Below are 18744 nucleotides of genomic sequence, written 5' to 3'. Positions count from 1 at the left end.
AATCGGATCTATAAAAAAAATGTTTTTTTTAAATATCTTATGTTGTAATATTTATGTGAAGATTTATAAATGATCTTAAATTTACATTTCAATGTTCTATTGGCATTGAACAAAAATATATTCTTCAAAATCTTATAGATTTGTCAATATACAAATTCTAATATATTTTATAAATGCAATCTGTTATTCATAAATCATTGTTTATATTAAGGATCATTGGCCTGATAGTTTTGAGGCTAGTTTTTATTATATTTTTTATTATCTATTGATATCGGCACTTTTTTGCTTCTTAACATTTCGATTTATTTAATTATATCTTAATGCATATCACTTTAATGCAATTTTATAAGCTCAAGACATTTTTTTTACTATAAAAAGTAATTCGCACAAATATTTTGTCTTGTACATTTTTTACATATAAATGTAAATTTTTCTTAGCAATATCTCTGATGATAGAAAGTTATATATTTTTATAATTGTTTCAAGAATTACGCTATTTAATGTGATTATAATGTTTCCTATTGTTTTTTTTTTTGTTTTTATTAATAGTTTTTTTTAAGTTGTAAGTTTTAGTTTCTATGGATTGTCTTCCAAATGTAATTTTTTTTTAAATATTAACACTTTTTTTTTAGAGTTTTAGCCGCAGTATGTAGCGCAAATTTTAAACTCTAACAGGCTTTGCTGTTTTAGTTGTAATGTAGGGTAGTAGAGCTTTTAGAAATAATAAGGTCCAAAGATATAACTATTCAATGCGGGCCGTAGATGGCATGTTAGCAGTATTTAAAAAAAATATATTTTTTCATTATTTTATTATTTCCATTGAATAGTTTTCGATTATTAATTCTAAGTTCAAATGTCACTAACTTTAATATATATTTTAACTTATAAGGAAGGTTTATGTACTTACATTTGCATAGTTTTGCTTTTAAATCGAGAGATCTATTTATGTTATTTAGTTTTGGAATCTGATTTTTGTGTCGTCTATTTTATATTTATTTTGCAAGATTTAATGTCGGTAAAATAGTATATTGGACTGTTTTATCGACTCTATATTTTTTAACAGTGCAACTGTAATTTAAGTCAACTAGGGTTGGTTTTTTTTTTTGACAAATGTCAAAAATGTAATTTCCTGTTTGTCATTTTTCTATAACTAATAGAATGTTCTTTTTGATTTTAATAATTGCATAAACAAGCCATTGTTTGCAACGAGTTTTAAAGTAACGTATTATTACGTTTATTTTACATTTAGTTTTTTTACAGTACCATTATTGACGTTTGTGGATTTTTGCGTACCAAAAATAAATTCAGTTGTTTTTTTTTAATTACGGTTATGTAATTTTTCGTAGTGATTTGAATTATAGGTTATAACCGTGTATGGTCCTTAATATAAGATTGTTTTATAGTTTTGTGCCATAATGAAGTGTTGCCGACGGAAACACCATACAAATAATGTTACCATATAAAAATGATCTTTTGACTGTCACCTGGAGCAAGCTAGAAAATCTCTACGATGTGTGCAATCGCCATTTTTAGATTATTTTACATAACATGTTATTTTTTTTAATATATATTAATATTATTCAATTTTTTATGTTATATGTTAAGTTTAATTTTGAATATAAGCGGAATGTAATATATGGTGCCGATAGGTCACCATTTACAAACATCGGATGTTTTACATGTCTCGATTTTTTATTCTCGATATTCATTTTAATTAGATTTATTAATCTTAGAGATTAAACAGGTTTTATTGATTTTTTTTAAAGTTAACCTCTTTGGAGGGCAAAATTAAAGATGCCAAAGTTCAATGTAATTTATATTTTTTACAACTGGCAACATTACTGTCACCGAAGCTTGGGTTTTTTTGATAGTTGACATGAGTTGTGAAGAGGTTATGTAGCATTTTTAAATTTTGATTTTATTACTTTGAATGATTTATAGTGGATTTCTGAGCTCAAAGTCTCCGTTTAAAACGTATTGTTATCTATAGTTCTATTAAAGGTGACAGGGATGATGATATGTTTTATACAGAGATTTGAGTCTCAGAAACCCATGATACTAAACATACTAAAAATCTTAAAAATGCAAAATTACCTATTTATTCACTCTTGTTTTCTAATTTTATGTTTTATTTTGTTGAATATTTTAATATGAAAACTTATTCTAGTTTAGTTAGTGTTTTGCTTGACAGAAGGCAGCTATTTTCGCTTGTCGATGAACTGTAAACACGGCATCTTAAATACTTATTGTACATGTAACTTAAAAAGTAAAAAAAAAACTATTTGGTAGCTATTTAACTAAGTTCTAGTGTAAAGCGGTATTGATGAATGCAAAACATATATATAAGTAGACTGCTGAAGTTTTTAAGGATATTTTTCTCTTTACATTTCTATTGTCCAGTCGGATACAAATTATGTATGATTTATGTGGATTGTCTGATAAAAATTTAAATATAAACATTTTTCTATACTAATATTATAAAGGGGAACGATTTGTTTGCATTGAATCCACTCTGAAAATATTAAATTGATTTAAAAAATTGTTTCACTGTTAAAAGCTGCACTATTCCCGGGTCATAAAGGCTACGTTTATTACTAGATTTTGTAATGGTTACAAAACCGTACTTTTACTGTCCAATTTAACGTAATTCGTACATCAAAAAAAAATCTCGTTGACTTCTTTTGTGATTTATTAGGCTTATATTAAACTTATCAGACAATCCGCATTATCACGGGAACATACTGTCTACGATATCAAAATGTATGCGAGTATAGTTCACGCGAATCTTTTCTGCCGTTATGAAGTTCGTTCATATCCGTTTCATTGGTTACTTATTTAAAAGCGCACGATGCATATTTACACTATGTACTATATGTATCATTTCTCTTGTAAAATATATGACGTCATACGCTATTTACTAGACTAACTAATATATAGACTATTAACTATATTTGATCTATACAATCTTGCCTTTGGTAAATAAATAAACATAAAAAAGCAATTTAATATTCATTGTATTAAATATTTTGTAGCAAGATTGTTATGATATTTTGATGTGGTCAGTCTATAGATTATAAAGTCTATATATTTGTGTGTTGGACGAGAGGCCGCTGTCCTCGTACGATGTAAGAGATCGCAATAACAAGTGAGTCATGTAATATGTATAAAGTAGCATATAGAATATTTTCTATGTTTTTCGATATTTAGATAATATACTGCCAGTGTCGACGTGAAATAATTAAAAAGAGTAATTGTAAATTATATATGTAGTTACCTCTATACGCGCTGTAAGTCCGAATGTAATTCATTTCTACATACTCTTTCTAAGCGAAAATCGGATAGCGTAGTGTCGAGTTAGTTTGCGGTCCGGTCCTTGTAGTGGGTAATGTTACGTCCGTTGCCAATAACCAAATAGTATTGAACATTTCCTTTTTGTTCTTTTTTAAATATATATCTTCATAGTAGTTAAATGGAATGTACACTTGCGCACAAAACGTATGTGAGGGCGCGACAACGCCCGACCTTCGGTTCGTACAAAATGCAGCTGCGGACTGCGAATATTTTTTGGTAATATTTTATCTATGCTGCTCCCCCTCACTCTTTGGAGATACGTTATGATGGCATTTAATTAGGGGGCGCCTTCGTTTATTTTCTTATAAATAATTGTAGAGGCACAAAGATATTTTTCTCTCGATTGTCCCGTAGTACTTTTGGTTAGGACACGTGGGGACGCGTGTGAGGTAAACGCTCGCGCGGACCGCGGTCTATTTACTATTAAATACCTACGTTTTTTATTATATACTAAAAATCTATATTTTTAACAAATTTTAATTTTAAAAATATACCTAATTAAATTTCCTAAAGATAAAATAAATTTTTAATATTTACGATGTATAGTAGTATTTACTGCGATTGTGAAATTAAAAAAAACAGGCGCTTTTTTATTTTTTTTTAATTAATTTCCACGTGATTTCATCGCAAAGATATTGTTTACTGTCCACTGAAATTTTTAATATAATCTGTAACTGATGTGTACACAAATATCAGTATGTTTCAGGCATTTTGAATCCGACTTAAATGTATGTAAAAATAAATGTTGTTTTAAAAAAAATTGTGCTTTTTCATTTTTTTTACACCTCGGCCGTGGATTTTTTTTAAATAAAATATAAAATATTTAGAAAAATGTCAACTTTAATTTCAAATCAACTAGTAAATCACATTTAATTCACAACAGTAGAGAAAGTTTTGTCTTGAAATGAACAAATGTTAAAGTAGGTTTCCACTGTCAAAACACAAAAACAGTTTCATATCTTTCAAGGAAAATTAGAGGATTATTCCTGTAAACATGTGTAGTGGAAATCTACGTTTAAATTTACCTTAGAAACATATTCGATATGTAATTATAAATAAATATATCAAGTCTATGGCTGTATTGAAAGGTACAAAATCGTCTTTGGAGTTAACAAAACTTTTTATATACTATCCAGAGTATATTTCTTTACATAAAGAAAAATTAAAAACTTTTATTAAACAAAAAAAAACCGCACTTGGCTCATAAGCGACAAGAAATGTGTCAGTTATGTAAAAAGTTTCAAAACTATTTTTTTTTATAATATAAATTGTTTTGACTTAAAAAAACATGCATAAAACGAAACAAAATATACAAACTAACAACAAAATTACATTCTAAAATATTTAATACACAAAACATTGTTAACTAAATGCATAGAAAACTAGAATTAATATAAATCTAGATAATATCAAAGAATTAAGCCATAATCTAGGCTTTCTAGCAGTCAAAAGAGAATTACAAAAAGCTTAATGTCAAAAAATCTATAAATAAAAAAGAAATTAAACTCAAACTTAAAACTATTCAGCATTTAAGAGATTCAGGCTGAAGACTTGTGACTATAAATGTACAATACCTATAGTAAAAATATGTTACCAACAGTATGAAAAATCCGCCAATTTCAAAAATAACTAATTCACCATTCGAAACAAAAAATTAACTAAATTTTTTATTGTATTTGACGTACATCAAATTATGAATATTTCATTCAGTCTGTAATTCACGAACAATTTATCACGTCTAAAGAAATAAAAACAGAAAAAAATCACAATCCCGTCAGACAAACTGCACTATACAAAATAAAAAAAAAACTACACAAAAAAACTTAGCCTTCGTCGGTAACGTTTAGTTAATGCTTATTTTCAGAAATATGACGTCATAAAAAAGCAAATGCAAATTGTATGAAGAGAAAAAGTCATATTGTAATTTTACAATGCAAAAATAGAACTCTAAATTATGCACAAACTAATAAAAAAAATCAAAACCTTTTAAAGAAAAAAAAACTAATAAACTACTTAAACTATTCACATAACTTTATGAATTTTGGCAGCCATGTTAAATGTATAAGTACATTTTTAACTTAAGTGTTAACTTGAAAAAAACTTAAGCCGTAAGAGAACATAAACATATACAGAAATTAAATATTTGGGTAATATTGAGGTATCGTATAAATTAAAACTGGCAACATCCTAAAATAACTAAAAAAAAACTTAAGATACAACTATATCTAGAAATATTGCGTAGCAAAAAAAAATAGAAATTAAAAAAATAGAGATTACAAATTCCATTTCAGATGCTTGTAAAAAGATTTATTTCCAATTTTTAAATTGAAAATTTTTATTTATTTTTTTAAATTCATTGTTTGAGACAACAGAATTAAAATTTCAAAATATAAATCGATTAGTAGAAAAAGAAAAACTTATTATATAAAAATTATAAAGTAAACTTTTTATTAATATACATGATGCATGCAAATTGAAAAAAAGATATCAAAAAAATCTTATCAGAACTAAATTTTTTTTTAATTTATAATCATAGAAAAATATCAATAAGTTTGGCACTTTATCTTAACATAAAGAGTATTTTAAACATATTGGTCCCTATATTATAAAATATATCTTTTCAAAATTATATTAGCAAAAAAAAAACGAGTGATTCATGTCAAAAAAAAAAATTATAAAATGTCTTTTCAAACAAACAGGCTTTACCTCAATTCGTTGGTACAATCTAAAAAAACTGCTGTAAAAAATTTGTGAAAACTCTACTATCCTATAAAAAAAATTAAAGCAAAACATAGGTATATAAGACAGTCGAATGATAAAAACATTTTATGTCTTGTCTAGAACTAGACTTTTAATTATTAAGTTGCTTATGGCACGAATGGCAATTTTTACACATTTTAAATGTCATTTTCTGCTAAATACATCTAAACTCACATATTGAGCAAAATTCACACGAATATTCCTAAAGATAAAGTAATTACAGCATAATAATTACATTATGTAATTCAAACAATAACCGTGGGTTTCCATTGCCGAAACAAGTTACAAAAATATATCTTTCTATAGAGGATTTAAAGCGCCAATAGTCTAATAGTTAACATACAATGTTCATGGGTTCTAGCTCTTACTTGGAGTAGTTCATGAAATAATTTTAGTTAAAATGTTTTTGTTAAGATGTATCAGTAATAAACCCACGAATTTTTGTATAAAATAGTAAACAATCAATCGACATATACAAAGAAGTTTTCAGTTCCAGTATACTTAGCTGCGAAGGCTTTCCCAGCTGCAGTGGGGGCGCTGAAGGCGACTTCATTCAAGCGCACCACATCTCCGTGCAGGAATGTTGCGCGTGCGCAGTCCAGTAGCTGGGACGCGATGCGCTTGCGTCTGTGACTGGCGTGCGTCCAGATCCGAGATACGCCGCATCTGGTATTAACAAGATTATTATTAACTAGCTGTAGCCCGCGACTCTGCGTACCCGATATTAAGAAAAACTTAATTAGTAGCTATTTCAAATTTTAGCAATATCCATACAGCCGTTCTGGAGATATCTTCAAACAAACATCCATCCATCCATCAAAACATTCGCATTTTATACGTAAGAAGATATGTAGGATTTATGACATAGACTTATTGTAGTTTATGGAATCTCTTGACAGTTCAGAAAAGACAGTCAAACCTGGATAAGCGAGAATCCAAGGGACCGCGATATTTTTTTTGCTAATAGAGGTTTCTCTTTTATCTTGATTCTACTGTGATATGAAACAACATTGCAAATAATATAACGAATATGTACTTACTTGACTGGGTAATCCTCGACACTACAGCAGTCCGGGTCTCCAGGTATCAACTTGTAAGCCTTGACTTTAGGCTCCACTATTAGGCAGCCTACTATCTGCTTCTTTTCAACATACAAATAAGCCTGTAATGAGAAATAATATTATTAGGTCTCAAAAAGGTTTAAATTTGTGTTAATAAATTTTGAAAAATATAGTTAGACTAGCTTTTGCCCGTCACTTTGTTCGCGCGAAGTTTAAAAAAAACTTGGTTGTCCATGTGTTCTTCTAGACTATGTTCTACATCTATGCCAAATTTCATTGAAGAGCATGCATACATTCTGGAGATCATTCTAACAAACATCCATCCATCCATCCAAATATTCGCATTTATAATATTAGCAAAATTAGTACAATAGTATGAAACATGATTTTTATGAAATATTTTGAATTGACATCGAAAATTTAAATGACAAATTTTGAATATTTTTACAACTTAACCACAATGAAGTCATAATTTTTTTTTTTGTAAAAGAGGGTAGATTGAAAAATAATACATATAATAAGTATATATACAGTATAGTGATGTTGTTCATTGGGCAGCGCAGCTTCGTATCCGAGCTGCGCGTGCACGAGACGCGCCAGCAGCGCCGCCACTCGCCGCCAGCCGCCGCAGCCGCCGCGCACACGCACCACACGACCGCTCTCTGTACGATGTACCACGCACTCCTCCTTCCAACCCTGGAAATATAACAAAGACAAGATAAGCCAGAGTCTAATCGCTATATTTTTCTCGGTTATAAAGGTTTATTTCAACCAGTTTCTCGCTTATGAAGGTTGTTCGTCGAGCAATGATTCTTGCTAACCGAGGTTCGATTGTGGTTAGTCTTTTTGAAGATTTTATGGCCCGGAAACAAGACTTTCGTGCCAAGTCTTTTTCTGGCATTATTTTTATTTCAGCTATTTATGATAGCAGTCAGTAAAATAACTGTAGATAAAATTAATTGAAAAAATAAAATACTGTACTTGACTTTATGATTCTGATTTTCTGAATACGTTTTTCATATATTGTTGCGGGCAAAATAAATATTTATAGTGCCCAAGTGATAAAAAACTTCAATTCTACAAAAAACTAGGTAAAAATATATAAAACTTACATTAAATTTAAGCACATCTGTGGCATTATGATGAACTAAATGGTCATGCTCATCTTGAGGATCTCCAATCTGGAAATAAACATTTTTAAATGTAATAAATCTATAAAAATATAACTTGGCTCTGTTAAATACATAAACCATTTTAATCTCTTTGAAAATACAAAGTCAACAATATGTTACACGTTAAAATGTATATTAAAACTAGTTGTCCCTCTCGACTCGGTCCGCGCGTGATTAAAAAATAAATAGGAGCCGATTCTCACACCTATACATATAAAATTTCATAAAAATCGGTCAAGCCGTTTCGGGACAGTATGGTAACTAACATTGTGACACGAGAATTTTAGTAGGAATTAAATATCTAGATACTTTACCTGATAAATAACTCCACATTCATTGCACTGAGTGACTCCGAATTTTTTCTGACCAGCGTCTATTACGTATTGGTCTTTTATTGACTTTAGTATTGACCTTCTGCTTTTATCTGTACCTGAAGATTGAAGATAATAAAATAAAAAACTGTAAATAAATTTGAATACTACTAACTGCCACTCACCGTGGGTTTCTGAGATGAAAAACTAAATAATGACAGATGAATAGATTTTGTTCTTAGAAACCCATGGTCAAACATTTAATTTTTTTTTAACAAGGTGGCAAACAAGGAAGAGGTCACTTGATTTCGCCAAAATAATGAGCAACTGTTGCCCATAGACATCTGCATTTGTAGATGTGTGCAAACCTTAAATTGATAGAAGTCCCACAGAAAGAGGATATTTCCCCTTTCTATATGTCCCTTACTCTGTCAAATCCACCTACACTACCACCACTTAATTAGTATCTTAGTGTAAATAGTAGCTATTATCGTCACTAAGGATATTAATTATAACAATGAGTGACTAAAAATGTTACCTTTTGATAGAGTGGAGACTCCAGGATTCGGTTTGTTGAAAATCGAGAACAATTTCATAGGTTTGGTTTTTAATGTATTATTTTCTTCGTCCGATATTAATTCTGTAATAAAAAAAAATTAGAAAATAGGTTACTTTGGTTAATAACATTTTTAACTTCATATTGACAATTATTACAGAAGACACAGAATTATTTAATGACTGATGTTTTTAATTCTTATCATCTTACTAATTTTACTTTATTAATATTATAAATGCCAATGTTTAGATGAATGGATGTTTGAATGTTTCTCCAGAATGGCTACACAGATCTTGCTGAAATAAGTCATAGATGTAGAACATAGTCTGGCAGCTAATAATTAAGCTTTTTTAATACAGAACCGCGGGCGACAGCTAGTCACTGTATATATGGAAAATGATATGGTAATTTTTTTTTAAATTAAAAAAAAAATCGTAACAGAAAACCACAATAAACTCTGGTTTCTGCAGTTTCTTTGTTTTAACTAAGAATGTACTCACCAGGACTAACTCTTGGTATATCTTTCTCAGTGGATGCGAGCACTGCCTCAGCATTGATGTTGTTGGACTGAGCCATCTGTAGGATTTGTTCATCTAACATCTTTAGTTCACGCTCAATCGCGTCCAGGTCTGTTAATTCTTCTGGTTCTAGAAAAAATACAAAGTATAATCTTACTAATATTATAAATGCAAGTTTAGATGGATGTTTGTTAAAGGGCATCACTGGAATGACTCAACTGATCTTAATTAAATTTGGCACAAACATAGAACATAGTCTGGAACAACAAATAGGCTACTAATGAAGTGTTTTTTTTTAATCTCCGTGGACAGAGTCGCAGGCAACTCTACAGCTAGTTAATAATAACAGCATGTTCATCATCGGGGCTAAAAACTACTTTTATGCATTGTTTTTGATTCAAATAATAAAAGAACTGTTGATTTGTTATGGATAACTCAAAAACTATTGAACTGATTATAAAAACTATTTCACTACTATAAATTTATTTTTATTATCTGGTAACACATTATTTTACTCAGTCATCTACATAATAAGTAATAACAGGAAATCCAAGGTTTCTGAACCTTACCTTTAATTTCATTATCTTCAACAACAATATATCCTCCATCAACAGGCAGAAATTCTGTAGTTTTTGAGTTGTTTTCTGTCATAGAATCTGCCATAATAATATCTTGGGTGACCATTTCTTCTTGACCTGGATTACCTTGGCCATTGTTTGTTGCACCCAGTTCAACAATAATGGTGTCAGAGTCTTCTGGAAGTGGTAAACTTTCCACCAGAGTGGCCGTAACTGGTTGGAAGATTGTACTTGTCTCTTCTATTATTGATTTATTAAAACATGGAACTTCTGTTTTCCGGAAACTTAGTTCAGATTCTGGAACTTCCTCTTCCGTCCATTGACTTAATAATGCTTCTATTGTTTGCTGTTCTTGTACAAATGGATTGATTTTGTCTAAAAAAAATGTAATATTTAAAACATAAAATTAAATAATATATCTTAAGTACTGTTTTTTGTACCAAACCTACCCATTGTGGATCCATAAAGTTTTTTATATTAACTATTCAATGTAAAACTTAAGTTTTCGCTTTATAACAAATAATTTTTCATTTTTTTTTGTAAAAGTATTATTTTTCAATTCAATACAAGAAAAAAAAATATGAGTTTGGACTTTACATTTTTTTTATTGGATTGAACTAACCAATAAGAAAACACAAAAACATATTTAAAAACTTCTCACCTGTTACTAATTCCGTTGCATTGAATTCTACATCATTCGTAGAACTTTGAGATGTGACACTTTTATTTAAAGTTTGAGAACTAATATCTCCAATTTTCGTATTCACTTTAACACTGGATATATTGGGTTTATTATATTTAGGTTTACGTATCTTGTGTTTAACACCCATATTAATCTGTCCCGGCTTTCGTTTGCGTTTCGAATTACCGAATGAACGACGTGGATGAGTTGCAGTTGATTCTATAGCATTAGAAAGTTTTGTTGCTATACTTGTATTTAAGTCTGGATTACTTTTGCCATAGAATGACTTAGCTGATAATATCTCTTTTAGTTTATCACTATTGAATAAAGAGAGCCGTGCCTTCGGTGCTACACTTGGGTCTAATCTTGGTAATTTAGAGTTTGGTCCATTATCAGACATACCATCATAGTGTAATCTTTTATGACTCTTTTCACTATCACAAACAGATTCGGGGCTTTCTTCAATTTCAAGTATGGAACGTCTGTTGTGACTTAATTTTGGTGGAGAATCTTTAGTTTCAGTTGTATTGTGTGGTGTTTTTAACATTTGCGTGGGTGATATAAGATTGGTGAAATCCATTTTTGTTAGGCATACAACAGGATATTTTATGGGTGATACATTTTTCTTCTGTTCGAGTAGCACACCTTTAAAGCTGTGAAGTTTGGGTGAATTTTTATGTTTACGGGAGGACCGTCTTAGTGGTTTTGTTGGTGTGTTCTCTTTTGAGTCTGTAGCAGAATCTGAATCGAAATTAAGATCTTTTAGAGAGCTGCTGCAGCTTTCTGTATCAGCTATAAGACTGGCAAGGCTTTTACGAGCTTTGCTTGATGTAGATGAAGTTGTATGTATGCTGGTGCATGAATGTGTGGATGAAGGTGTAACAGGATGGTTACGGAGGTGGGGGGTAGCTGGTGTGGATGATGAACCACATTTTGATTCTGGACATGAATACTGTGTCTGATATTTTTTAAGTGTGAAAGGTGATTTCATGAAATTCTTCAGGTAATGTGTTTCTTTTAATTTCTTTGTTTGGCTTCTAGTTTCATCTGTGAACATAAAAAATAAACACATATTAAAATAAACTGTTATAGGTATGCAGGATACCTGCTGTACAAAGATACATCTATATCTAATATATAAGATATATCTATATATCTATATCTATAAAAAACCTGTATCTAAAAGGAAAACAGTATGAAATAAGGATATTGTTAGTTCAATGTTACTTTTAGTTTATCCAAGATTATGGAAATGCTCCAAGTTGTAGTAGTGATAAAACCTTATTTACTCATAACAATATGACAAAATTACTCGAGTGGCTAGGTTAAAGGAACAGACAGGACCAAATTCGGACACTAATTGAAATTAATACTCGAATAACTCACGCCACAGTGTTCTCTCGGGCGTCTTAGGAGTGTTCTGATCAGTTTCCTCTCCAGAGCTTGAATCAATGGTGCTTATGATGCCAAGATCGCAGTCATCACTGTCACTCTCACTGTCCAGCACGGGGAGCCGGCGATGCTTCGTCAAAGACTCCGGCTGTGGGGGTGCCTCGCCTTGAAATAACCCCTTTTTCCTATCGGTCATTTTCGGCGTATGCATATGAGGAATCCGCAAAGAACGACGAGGTGTTATCGTAGCCATATCCGTGAATCTTTTTGTAGTATGCAATATTTATTATGTCACGAAATTTCGCACACGAGCTTAAAGTTATGGAGTTGGCGCCTCCATCACTTAGTTTTGAAAATATACATTCAGCATTGAAGATAATATCGAACACATCTTGTAAAACTCGTGTCAAGTCTGTTATTGAACAAGTTAATTGAGCAAATTAAAGGAAAATACACGCAATCAATTAAAAACACGAATACAACACTTTAAAACGGCTCTATAAGGCAACCATTGTTCTCAATTGTTTGGCGCGTAAACATCTGTCACTAACAATGTTGCCAAGCTTAAAATAAAATTTTGTTGCCTGTAGTTTGTCAAATGCGATACGTTATACAATTAATTAAAACCTTTTTTTTACAGGATATTGTATGAGTTCGGGAAGACAAATTGGATTTATAAGATAAGGTGTAAAAAAACGAAAGAAATGGGTAGTTCCAGCATATGTTCCATTATTCCACACGTTTGTGCTCTTGACTTGGCTTGACCGTTACACTTATCTTATTTTAAAATTATGTCCTGCCGCCATATATTTATATAACATTATATTATATTACGTTATATTACTTTGTAAGATTTTAACTTTAAACCTAAGAATGTTAACCTAACCTTAATCCTTAAAAAACGATTCAACGTTATTTTTCTAATGTTTGAATCTTAACATAATGCAGTACGTTTCTGCGTTGATTGCCTATAGAATTGCTTCATTCTACATTAACTTGGAATGTTTTGAAAGGTTCAATAAATCAATTATTGAGTAATTTAAAAGAATATATTTTGTCAGGCGCACTATAATAGCTGAAATTTATACAGACTAACGAACAATCAGAGCATATTTTAATATTCTTTAATATTATTAAGTAATAATTTTGCCGTACTAATTGAAAGGTGTTCAATGATATTAATATTAAGCCATTAACCTAACCTTAATTAAAAAATAAAACTTCAACAGACAATTGGAAAAAGGAATAACAACGGACAAGTGAAAAAAAAAATGAAATAAGGTTTTATGAGGAAATCGTAGTTGATCAATTTGTAATCGTGTTATGCTGGCTGTCGCCAGGAACTTTATAAAAGAAAAAGGGCACGAGTAATATGATAATTATTGTAAAGAATAGATATTGCATTTCCTCTTTCTTTCTAACCTTAAACCTTTTACACTTTTGATTTTTTTAATGTTCTCTCTGTTGTGTTTGTATATATGTATCTACGTACAGGAAACCAGAGATATTTTATTACTGGTTTTGCTAAATAAAAAAAGGATTATTATTGTGCATGTCGTAGTTTCCAGTGTTAATGCAACAATCGGCAAAAACTAGGCGCAAGTAACTGAGGCGTGTCGTGTAGGGAACGACTGGTTGGGTCATGCATCGCCGAAATGTAGATTTTACAACGCACTATTAGACTTTGCACATAATATTGTAGATAAAAGGAAAATAGTAACGTGGTAGTAGGAAGAAATAAAGCTAAAAAAGTATTTTCTTGATACGATAAGACTCTGGGGAATTCCGTTGAGTAATTGTAAATTGCAATTTTAAATATAATATTAAATGACACTAAGTGATCAGTATATCATAATCATCAGCTCACTATACGTCCCTACTGAGGGTCTCAGGGACTACCCTAAGTTAGGGGTTACTAGGCCATAGTCAACCATGCTGACCCAATGCGAATTGGTTGACTTCACAAATATCTTTGAATTTCTTCTTAGATATGTGCAGGTTGCATCACGATATTTTACTTAACCGTAAGAACGTTTGATAAATGTACATATGTAAATCGAACATTGGTATATGGCGGGATGATCCAGGGACCCGCAGATTTCAAGTCAAGGACTTAATTCGTGAGCCATCGATGCTCTGATTTATTTTGAGTTTGGGTAATTATTTTTTTAATTACAATGAATTTTATTCGTACCCAATTAACGCATAAATGGATTACAATCATGAACATTTTATCCAGAGTTATTAAATTGTTCTGTTTTCTATTTAACTATAAGTTAACTATGTTAATTAATTGAAATTAAAAATAATTCTTATGCGTTATAGTTACGACCTTCTTGAACTTTGTTTTACGTCAGTTCTGCGTATTGGCGACGGAATACAAATAATTAATTCTAAGACCAAGTATAATTTGATTCATTAAATCTATACAATTTATGAAATTGGAGTGTTTGTACGTCAGGTTTACAGATAAGGGATTTTTTTTTCATTTTTGTCTGTCTGTTTGCAATTTCGTGTATGTTCGGGGTAATTTATTTGACGACTGGACTGTCAAAATCAACCTTTCAGAAATTTCTTAATGGATATGGAGATTTTATTGAGCTAAATTTATTTTTGTAAACATATTTTTTTTGTGTTTTAATTTTTTTTTAAATTCAAATTTTTCGTCTTTCTCTGTAATTTTCGATTTATTTACTCAAAAATTATAAAATAGGTATTACATGTCTGTATTGATTAAACCAACCTTATTTTTTAACCTTTTTGTTTCTATGATATATATTTTCTTTTCTAAAATTATTCACCATCAAAAATTAAAGGAGTGATTTTTTTCAGACCAGTGTTATCAAACGAAAGTACTGAGCGAGTCATAATTAATTACATAATCAGCTAAACGACCGCGTGTCGATAACGTAGGTAATATAAATGGGTCAGTCATTCGTCGCCGGGATTGTTATTGTCACATGTGGACGTACGTAATCCGAGTTGTGGGCGTCCATCTTGGATTTTAAATTGCAACCGGCCAATAAGAGAGTTTCAATCGTGAAGGCGGCGCGAATTTCTGGATTCGTTCCAATTTTAAATTACAATAGAAACTCTTTGCTATAAGTAAGAGCGGATTTAAAAACAAAAGACTTTTTTCTTTTTAGTACGGTTTAAATTTTAACTTAAATAAGTGTAGTCTATGATAACTTTGAATAGGATAATTTTATTATGTTGAAGCAATTAGGTAATTTTAGAAAATATCCTTTTGGCGCGAATGGCGCGTTTTCATTACCAAGTGAAATGTCAGATTGATTAGTGAGGGGACTTAAACGTTGACATTTAAATAAGCCTAGTGTTGCGTCGGTACACCGGCACAGTGTCGGATTTTCTCCCTAACAGTAATAACATCGGATTAATGTTCTTTCTTTCTTTAATGTAAAGAAATATGACTTAAAAAAGTTAAAATTATATTTAATTTATTCAGGGATAGAACTCGCGTTCTGCAGAAATAAGCGGTGCTCCAATCGCTTGGCCTTGAGGTGTTTAGGTACTCGTAGTTACTATAATATATGTTGTGGTTAAATTTAGTCTGTTATTTAAAAAATAAATTAATAAATAAAGAAATAATTGAAGTTACCTCTCTTAATGTTAACGACTATTTGTTTGGAAATCACTGAATCAAAATCCATTAAATACCTTTAAAGTTATCGAAATGGACAGACCTCAGACTGGAATATGTTTTTTTATCATAATATGTAAATGAGCGAGCTTTTACTCACATAGTAACAAATAGGATTCGCGCCAAAGCGTATAGTTCATTGACCTTATATTTTTTATATAGGAGAAGGGGACAAAAGAGCAATGGATAACCTAAAATTATTTGATCCGATGCCCATGGACATTCGCAACGCCAGAGGAACCGTTGCCGGCTTTTAAAGGAGGTGTACGCTGTTATTAATATGTTGCAGTCGTTAGCTTTTGTCAATTTTGAGAATATATTATTGTTTTTTGTTAATTTTCTGATATTAACAAAATATGACTTTTTTACAATTTGTTAAGTATCTGTTGATTATTTAGTAGCTAGTTTTTTTTATAAGCTAACGAACGTTCATAAGTTAACGTATTTTCGGCGACATTAATTTTCCCTGAGGTTGTCCTCGAGGCCTAATTTTAATTCATGTTTCCTTCCCACCCTTTTCTTATTGGAAAATAACTGGAAGGGGGAATATTCTACTACTACTATCTGTGATTAAAGGTAAGCATCGCACCTGCAATTGTAGGTGTCTATGGGCATTGGTTGCTTCGCTATTTTGGCGAATTTAGGTGGCCGCTTGCTGTTTTACCAATTTTTTACGTTAAAAAGCCTTTATTATTTTTTTACACATGCTGGCAACACAAATCAGATATTTTGTTTTGTTTTTATTTGAAACCTTAATTCAAAAAATCTGAATAGCGTTCGTTTATGTTTTTTTACCTTTACAACAGTCATCACATGGATATAGAACTACTTCAGATATTTCTTAGGATATTTGCCAAACCACGAATAAGTTAAAATAATATGAATTGTATTAATATTATAATTAAAATATACTAAAAATAATCAAAGGTTATTTAAACAATGGGTTCCGACTGTTGCTGGTCATGGACCGTGGCAAAGACGTCACTGATGCCACAGACAAGGTAACATTAATAAAAAAAACCTAATTTACTTTTTAAATTCGTTGCAAAGAAACCTGCCACAGACATCATAATTAATAGAAATAGATTTTATATTTTCTCACGGTGACGTTTTTAAAAAGAAAAATGCCTCTTTATATTTACAGAAAAATATTGTTTTTTTTTTAAAGAGTCAAAGGCATGACGATGTATAGGATTTTGAAGAGATGGAAGGAAGAAAAATAAGACTTGGCTGCGGCCTATACATTATAAAATTCTCTATATTCAAAATAAAAAAGACAAGGCTGTATGGCTTAGTTCCTTTGCCTGCTCTTTCGAGTGAATAATAAAAACAACAACAACAACGATATATTTTTGTTTACAGTTTTCAGCAATGGAAACCCAAGGTGAGTATGCAAACTATCAGTATCAGATTGGAATCAACTTTTTTAAAAGTTAAACAACCGCGTTATATTCATTCGTAATTGTAACATGCTTTTTAATTTACCGTTAATTATATTTGTCGCAAAAATTCTTAACATTTCTTAAAATGAGAATAAAAAAATCGTTAAACGTAGTTTCTACAAAAAACTGTTCAACACTTATTAACCGTAAGTAACTACTACTAGCACTGCTATAGTTTGTCTTACTAATACTATAAATGCGAATGTTTGGATGGATGGATGTTTTTAAGAAGGTATCTCCAGACCGGTTGCATCGATCTCGCTGAACTTTGGCATACATACATAAAATAGTCTGAAAGAACACAGGCTACTAATAAAGTTTCTTTTTTTAATTCCGAATTGCGGGCAACAGATAGTAAATACGATTTGAGTGATATAAAATATGAGGTTTATTTTATTTAAATGTTATCACGTTTTTTTTTGGAAGTTTGAAAGCTTGTGATCGAGAAATTGAGGGGTAAAAGATTAGCGTGGTTTGGACATGTTATGCGAAGGGATGATGATGATTTAAGCAAAAAAGGAATGAGATTGAATGTGGATGGCTACAAGGGTAGGGGAAGACCAAAAAAAGTATGGAATGTCTGTGTGAAAGAGGATATGCGTAGGAAGGGGGTAGATTCGGATATGACGGCTGATAGAGATGTATGGAGGAGTAGTACATACTGTGCCGACCAATAGGTATAAGGCCAGGTTGATGATGAGAAGGGCAATGTTTCAGAGATTTAAAACAGTTTTTTTTAGGATTCCGTACCTCGAAAGAAAAAAAACCCTTTTTTTCCAATGTAGTGGGTAGTATGGAAACAAGTTTTATTATGGGTCTGTTATGAAAAGTGTTTGGTAATTATGATATTCTAGAGGAACAATACTTACTTGAAATAATCAATTACTTTTTGAATCTCCTGAAGTTTCCACTGGATTAAAATATAAACATTTATATCTATAGGTTTTATTTCATTAATTTAAAAGCACTTGAAAGTAAAATTATCTGATTATTAACTAATTGTTAATAATAATAAATTAATAAAATAAGTTTATAATAACACTTAAAAATCTTTAATTATAATTGAAGATTTACAAGAATTGTTTTCGAATGGTAAAGGAACGAGTTAATTTTTTCGGTATTTTTATTGTGTTGGCAGCGATGCGTAAAATTCAATGGTAGGCTATCTCATCATCGATGATAATGCACGGTGTGGCAACGCCGCGCCCGCTCACCTGGTTTACCTGCGCAGTGACAACAGAGGGGAAAGACGCGGCGGCG

General features: G+C 30.8%; 1 protein-coding gene across 1 annotated transcript; it reads right to left on the bottom strand.

Moving 5' to 3' along the window:
* Positions 1-6214: 6214 nt before the first annotated feature.
* On the bottom strand, positions 6215-12899 carry eco (Establishment of cohesion). Its single transcript, XM_013306222.1, has 10 exons — positions 12376-12899; positions 10969-12036; positions 10299-10682; positions 9712-9858; positions 9194-9295; positions 8659-8774; positions 8285-8353; positions 7704-7868; positions 7152-7273; positions 6215-6777 (listed from the first exon to the last, which is right to left on the bottom strand). Exons 1-10 carry the CDS (start codon positions 12632-12634, stop codon positions 6573-6575), a joined length of 2637 nt encoding a protein of 878 aa, XP_013161676.1. The 5' UTR covers positions 12635-12899; the 3' UTR covers positions 6215-6572.
* Positions 12900-18744: the final 5845 nt, after the last annotated feature.

Source organism: Papilio xuthus, unplaced genomic scaffold (genome assembly GCF_000836235.2).
Source record: "Papilio xuthus unplaced genomic scaffold, Pxut_1.1 DF829758.1, whole genome shotgun sequence".
In the NCBI taxonomy this organism is placed as follows: Eukaryota; Metazoa; Arthropoda; class Insecta; order Lepidoptera; family Papilionidae; genus Papilio; species Papilio xuthus.
This window is presented reverse-complemented; position numbering and strand designations above follow the sequence as displayed.